At 42.8% G+C, this 7433-nt stretch overlaps 1 protein-coding gene across 3 annotated transcripts in view; it reads right to left on the bottom strand.

Annotated features, from left to right (window-relative positions):
• Positions 1-7433, bottom strand: part of IFT140 (intraflagellar transport 140) — an 86449-nt gene that overhangs the window by 1235 nt on the left and 77781 nt on the right. For all 3 annotated transcript variants that reach the window (XM_026100443.2, XM_026100442.2, XM_064520649.1), the window contains exons 20-29: positions 5215-5405; positions 4056-4151; positions 3562-3694; positions 3328-3471; positions 2784-2912; positions 2404-2586; positions 1228-1434; positions 806-1018; positions 560-726; positions 45-186 (exon numbers count right to left, since the gene is read on the bottom strand). In XM_026100443.2, the coding sequence (XP_025956228.2) occupies positions 45-186; positions 560-726; positions 806-1018; positions 1228-1434; positions 2404-2586; positions 2784-2912; positions 3328-3471; positions 3562-3694; positions 4056-4151; positions 5215-5405 (1605 nt within the window). The remainder of the gene's footprint in view (positions 1-44; positions 187-559; positions 727-805; positions 1019-1227; positions 1435-2403; positions 2587-2783; positions 2913-3327; positions 3472-3561; positions 3695-4055; positions 4152-5214; positions 5406-7433) is intronic.

Genomic DNA, 7433 nt, shown 5'->3' with positions numbered 1-7433 from the left:
TTGGATTGGAAGCTTTCTTTGGACTGCGCTGTGAATTAACTTACCATATGGAATTCCTCCACCTGCAAATAATGTTCAACCAAAAATCCCAAGACATCACCACGACGGATGGTATTGTCAAGATCTTGTTCATCTAGGAGTTGTTCACACTGTCTGACTGCTTCTTTGGGGTCTTCAGAGTGAATTCTGGTAAAAGAGCAATATGAAACTATTGACAGGGTGGCAGGGAGAGCATTCAGCTTCTCATGTGAAGCACATGGAAAATTTTCATACTATGTATGCTTCATAATCTCCTTTCTGGTACATCAGTGGACAGAAGATAGCTACGCTTTCACAAATCCACAGAAATACTCATATTTAAGGTTACCTTTTGGTCTTGAATGTCAGCAACACTTTTTAAAGTCACATATGGTTCCCCTACAACAAAAATCTAACAACAGCTTTTAGAAGTGAGTCTTCGCCACATTATTTATTAAACTGTGGGTACTAATCCAGGCAACTTTTTCTCCTACGTGCTATTTTTATCATTAGCCTACATGTTCTGAATACTGCAAATCACCTCCGAGCATGGATGAATCGCTTGATCAGGGCCATCTTGCTTTGCAAAAGTGCTATTTTGCTTTCCTGTTCCAGAGGGCTTCTAGTCTTTGCTTTTGAAAGGCACTTATATGCTTCTGTCAGTGCTCCTTGTGCTTTCTCATAGTTCTGATATTCATCGATTTCCACCTGCAAGAAGACAAATGAGTATGCTGTTCCCAGAGCTAACAAACCAAGCGCCTTTAAGAATCACAGGAGAGGGACATACCTGAGCACAAGCATCATAAAAACCTGCCAACAGGTCAAGGGCCCTTCCTTTGGTATAGAAGCTAATGATGTTCTTCATAATCTCTGGGTCCTTGCGCCAGTCCAGTGACTGTAGATAGTTGGCTGCCATGATATAAATCTCTCTCTGTCTGGAGACTCCAGCAAAAAACACAATTTTCTCTGTGTCTCCAGATTTCAGCAGTGCTCTCATAGCCTAGCAGTGGGAAGGGGAAAAAAATACCATTGTGAATGCAAAAGCACAGTCTACACTGAGATGGCCAGGAACACCTCCCCCTTCTGGATACTCTATTGTATGAAGATTGTCCCAAGATTTACTTCTCAAAATACTCTTTTGTTGCAAAAGCTTCTAAAGATAAGATGCTCAGCCTCTTTTGGTTTTTTTCCCTACCAATCCGGACTGACCTTTAACTTGTTTCCTGCTTGAGTGTATTTCTTGGTTGCCATGTGGTAATTGCCTTGTCTCATGCAGCAATCGGCAATTTGTTCCAACAGCTCTCTCCGAGACTCCTCAGAGAGGTCCTTGGAGTCCTTAGAGATTGTCATCTTCTCAGCCATCTCCTCTGTGATGGTCAGATTCTGCTTCAGGCAAACTTGCAGGGCTTCATGGTACTAATGGAAGTGAGAAAGCAATGAGCTGTTGCAAACATGTGGAGTAACCTACAGCAATGCTAGCTATATAATGGCACAAATTCCAGCAGAATAAAGGTGGTTGAAGAAGGAGATTCTCTATCAAGAACACTGTGTGGTGAAAAGCCCTGACATCAATTCACATTGAAGTGTATACTGTCTCACTTCGTTCAATAAGAACGCAGTTTTTCAATTCATAACATTTCTCACCTCTTAGAGGACATTATTGTGGCACTGAAGTTTCATCCATTTTGTCTCTCTGAATGTGACATTTTCAGAGACATACAAGGTGGATTTATTAGGTATGGTTAATTATAGTCAGGTTTTCAGTAAATTCAAATAGACTAAAGCCAGGCACCTAAGAGATTTTTAAGTTTTGCTCTAGAAACAAATCATAAGTAGGATATACAATAGCTATTTGCTTTTAACCCAGAAAATAGCTACTATACGCTTGTTAACCATGGGAGAAAGTAAGATACAAGAACTCATGAAAACAGGAGTGCATATAAGACTGCTTTTGCACCCAGCATTTTGGTAGGGCTGAGTCATCAGCACAACAAGAGCAAGGTGCATGAAAGTTTAGGCAAGAAAGGAAGAGCCTTAACTACATTGATGTTGTGGTAGGAGGGACAGCAGTGATTTTTGACTGATATTACAATTTCCCCATCTCCAAATAGGTTAGTTTAGAGAGTAGAAAGACTTTTTTTCTCCCAACAGCATAAAGTTTCATGCTTTTCGGGCAGAAATAAGATGCAAAGTCAGGAATTCATTTCTAGAGTTGAGCCAGTGGGATACCACCATGTGAGTCATCACTTTGAGAGGAAACTTTAAAGCTTAAAAATGTCATCACATATCTGTTTACGAACAAAGATAAATGTATGTCCATGCATATATGCCCCTGCTGTGCTTCTCTTTACCTATGTATGGAGAGACCACAAAGCAAGGGCTTACCTTTTTGGCTGTTAGCAGCAACTCTATTGCCTTCTCATACTGGCCATGCTCAATAAAAAAGTCAGAACAGCGGGCTAGCAGAGCTGGGTCTGATTTCTCATCCAGGTCTTCAGCAATTAGCTGTAGGGCCCCAAACTGCTGTGTGGCAAAGGCAAGCTCCAGTGCTTTGGAGAAGTGTCCTGCCTGCAGAGTTAAGGGTGACCCTTTAAAGATTAGAATAAGAACTGCAGAATCAGTTTACAGGATACCCTAGAGAATTAAGAGCCCACCAGGGTTTATGACTGATGAATAGTGCACAGTCAAATCTACAATTTATTTATTGCTCCTCTGCTGTAGTACTGCTTCAATATAAAGTTAGATATTTTTACTAAGTCATTTACCTTGTGGTACAACATGACAGCTCTGTCCATTTGCTCTGTCTTTTCCTCATAATAGCAGGCTGCCTCTATCATGTCTTCTGGAGAGCTCAGAAGAGCCAGGTTCATCAGCTGATCATCTAAATTGTTCTCCTATTCAAAAGCAAAGATTTGGCTCTAGGTATGCAGCAAACATATCACAATTCTATCAAGCCTCCAGCTTTATACTGTCACACAGTAGCCCATCAGCCATCTTCTATGTAAAATCTATAGCAACCCAAAAAACTTTGAACTGGAAAGCTGATAATTTGTTTGAGGCATTTTTTTGTTGAGATATATGACAAGGAAACAATCTCTCTGTTACAACCATCCCTTTATTGGCATATCTGTTGTAAAAGATGTAGGGACAACCCAGGAACATCTTCACCAGCTGGGCTGTATAAGCAAGTAATGTCTCCCACTTGAAAGAGAAAATGGGTACAAACTCATCGTATCCATTTCATTCTGTATGCTACCTAAACACAGAGTCCTACTTTGTTTTTGGACATAAATGTACCTCTTCCCATACCTTGCACAGGCGAATGGCATTGTTAAATGCTTGGGCCCTGGTGTAGAAATGTACAGCTTGCTTGATTTCATCCTGACTCTCATACTGGCGGGCCAAGTGATATGATGCTGCCCAGTTCCCTGTTTCATTTGCTATTTCAGCAGCCTGAAAGGAAAATCGTATCTTTACTTTGTGCCCGTATGCATCCTGGGAATGAGAATTCTCTGGAAGCAGAAGGGAGCACGGGTGCCTTACCTTCTGAATGTTGCCCTGAAAGCAGTGCACACGCACTAGGGAAAAATAATCCTGAGCCAGTTCATAGTACTTGAGCGCAGACTCCATATCTGACTGGCTCTCCAGATACTGTGCCCACCACTTCCAGAGGTTCCTAGAAAAGCCACAAAATTAACTGCAGTAACAATAATTACCAGAGCAATGGATTTCTCATTTCTGGAGGTGTTGAACTTAAGACTAGATACATTTTTGGAACATGGACAAGCTTTACCCAAACTCAAGAGAGACATTCAAAGGTCTGCACTCCAAAGGAGTTCAGAATAGGTATCTAGTGCTGCAGTTCTCAAGCGAGATGCAGCATGTACCCTGGAAAGCTGTGGGAGGATCATAATGGATGAGGCAGGGGTTGAACTTGTGGCTGAGAAGATTGTTATTACTCCTTCCCTGCTCTCTTCATAAAATGTATTTCAGACCTGAAAGTCCCATTTAGGAGAAGCAATGAGCATAGGACTAACTTGTCTTTCATCTTGTTGACGTAGTTCTCCAGGGCTTGTAAGTCTTCAGAGAGCATTCGGGGTACCTCAAACCGGTGTGTGTCTGACTTCTCGTAACTGTATAGAAAAAGAACATACTAGATGTGAAATGATGACCTTAAGAGAAGTATCTCCCTTCCTATGTAAATGCGTTTAATTTTGTTTGTCACCTATAGAGCGACAACACTGACAACAGTACTTCATTTGTATTATTCAGTTCACCATAAGACCAGTCCCAGTCAGCCAGCCCCATCAAAAATGAAAGGTACAATGCTCCTACAAGCCACCTGGAAGTGGGGAGGCAATGGGATCACAGAATTGTAAATACTTTAATACAAAGTGCCAGCGATGCTCCAAGCGTATATCCCAGAAAGATCCTCAAACATTAAGCTCATTCCTTTGAATGTGGCTGAAAGGGCAGCAAAAACCCTGGGTTCCTCACCTCGCTTAGTCCTTCTACCATCCAATGCAATTTCAGTCTCGTTTCCACTCCTGGGAGATCACTGCCCTTATGTAGCATCTACTGCTACAGTCTTTCCTCATCTCCCCCCTACAACCTGGATCATCTCATGCGTCTGATTATACCAGAGCTCTGCTTGGCTTTTGAATGGAAGTGATCTTATTAGGTAGCGTAAGACTTCATCATATAAAAAGCAAGATTTTAAACAAGTACAACAACATTAAAAATCACCTCCGCTAACTTCTCTATGGACCCATCAGTCACAGGAGAGGACTGAAGGCCACATGCACCAGAAGCACCCAAGTCAGACTAAGTTCTGCCATACCAGTTGTGTCTGGGACTCTCAGGAGCAGTAAACAACAAATGGTTTTGTCATGGAAAAGGAAGCAAAAGGGCAGTGGTCTTACAGAGACAAGTATGGGATCAGATATTATTGGAGTTCCACTAGAGTAGGTGGCCCCTGAGAAGACGCTTAACCTTTCTGACTCTTAGTTTTATTAGGAAGTTTATTGTAACAATGCTTTCACTCCCTCACATAGAAAGCACTAGAAACAGGAAAAGACTTTAATTAATTATTAGTAGTCATCACCAGACATCCTCCTCAATCTGCCCCTCGTCTTCCCAGAAACACAAGGCTCCAAAGCCCCTGTACACGTACTGGCGCCATAGGCTGGCACTTACTGGGTGAGCGCAAGACCATGCTCTCCGGTTGCCTCCAGGTGCTTAGCATAGTTGTAGTAAGTGGTGCGTAGGTGAACCCGGTCATGTCGTTCAGCTGTTTCGATGGCTTTCTGCCACTGGTTTGAGGCTTGATAGAACTTGTTCAGGAGGTCATAGCGTTTGCAAGACTTGTACAGTCGCTCTGCATCCTCCTGAAGGGAAAGCACACGAAGACTACCTTAGCTCCAGCGGGAGTTTCATCGGTGTCCATCCAACCAGCAACTCACAACGGACACTGCATTTCTGAGTGTTTATTAGCACAAGTCATTGTAATGCATCTAAAGCAGCAATAATTCAGACGGGGCGGGGGTGGAGGGTGTTAACCAACTAAATGCACATAGCCTGGAATAGCACGTTACCGGGAAACAGGATGTTTATGTGAAAACAAGGAAAGCACTCAGATCCTGGCATTTACTGTGCAGTATCAACTGGGGGTGACATGAGCAGCTACCAACAGTTGAACACTGATCGGGATGTGGAACCATTTCAGAAAGGGGAAGATACGCTCACGTGGGGCTACAGTTAAGGGCCATGCCGCCTACCCGAGGGGTGAAGTCTGTCCACCCAGGAGAAGGTCTTGGGTAGTAGGTTTCTCGGCAAGAAGGTATTAAGGGCCAGGGGAAGCCTGTGACCTCAGTGCAGGTCTCAGAGGTAGGAATTCTGTTCTTGGACAACCGACAGCCATTCCTGGGGATAAATGCTATTAATGTCAGACAGAATTAGAACAGGAGCATTTCGCCTATGCTGATGCAAGGGTGAGCTAATTTGGAACTAGCGTTTTTACGCTTTGAGAGGTACTCGTGTGGAAGAAGCATTTTCCTGCCCCACCCAACTGCTGTCCAGCTGAACACTATATTTAGTAAATGCAGATTATCTGTCCAAGACAGAAAAATACTTTCTGTGTCTTATTGTTTCAAATTCAAAAAAAACAAAGAAATCAGAGATGCAATATGCCTGCAGTATGATTCTATTACTGTAGGAAAGGAAAAAAGCAACAAAACATTAGTTTTGCTAGAGTTCCCCTCCCTCTCTCCAGGTAGATTTTAATATCCAAGAGAAGGAGTGCTACCACTTTTCAGCCTCATAACTTTCTCTGTCAGGAAGCTTTTCCAAATATTTAGTTTGAATTTTCCTTTTTTTCTTCACTTTAACTCAGAATAGTTCCTCTACCTCTCTAGCATTTATACTCTTAAAATAGCTGTAGATTGCCAAACACTTTTTTAAGCCAAATTCTAGCCATTTGGCGATTTTAAAGATTTCCTTGTTCATGAAATCTTTCCAAGAGCTTAACAATTTGCACTGATTTTCTCCGAACTTTTTGCAGTTCATCAACATTTTTTCTGGTAATGAGACACTTAAGGGTTGAAGGCAGCAGCTGCAACAAATGCATAGGCAGATCTGTCAAATCAAAGCTCCAGGATGTGATGTCTCCACAAACACAGCCCCAAACAGATTTGGCCGTTTTTACTGTCAAATCACATTGCCAGTTTGTGTCTAATTTATGATCTCCTATGAACTGTGGGATATTTCATCAATTCTGCTTTCCCAGTTTCTCCCTCCCACTGAACGTTTGGCCTGCATGTATTTATCTTCTGTTGTTCCCAAACTAAAAATATCTTCAGTTTTTCTTACGGATCACCGATGAAGATATTAAATAAAGGCTAACGTAGCAAAATACATGCTCTTATCATTCATCTATCTTGGCAGTGCTCCAGTCAGTTTTCAACCCACAAGATTGGTAAAGTATAGTAATCAAAAGGAGTGGATTCAGACTAAAATATAGACAGGTAGAAAAGACAAGATCCATTTTGGTATGTATTCACTGCGAGGTCAGACTCTGGATGTGCGCGCAGTGGGCAGTTATGCAGTGCAGTGGCCTACAAGCAGACGGCAGGCCAGCCTGATTGCAAACTCTGTCTGCACTACAATCCGGTCAAGCTCCGCTATCTGCTACCACTAGCAGTACGGGAAAGATGGAAATCTGGGTGAGCACAGAGCAGCCATCGTGCCTGGAATAGCACAAGCAGCAAATCTGACTTCCAAACTCCCCTAGCTCGGCATCGCAGCAGCCAGCCAGCTCCCCAGCCTCGAGGCAGGAAGCCTCACTTGGGCCCATGCTGCTGAAAAGCCTTACGCTAGCTCTCGCTCCCTGGCAGAACTCAACTGCAGCTTCTCACTCT

This window comes from Dromaius novaehollandiae, chromosome 14 (assembly GCF_036370855.1).
Source record: "Dromaius novaehollandiae isolate bDroNov1 chromosome 14, bDroNov1.hap1, whole genome shotgun sequence".
NCBI lineage: Eukaryota > Metazoa > Chordata > Aves > Casuariiformes > Dromaiidae > Dromaius > Dromaius novaehollandiae.
This window is presented reverse-complemented; position numbering and strand designations above follow the sequence as displayed.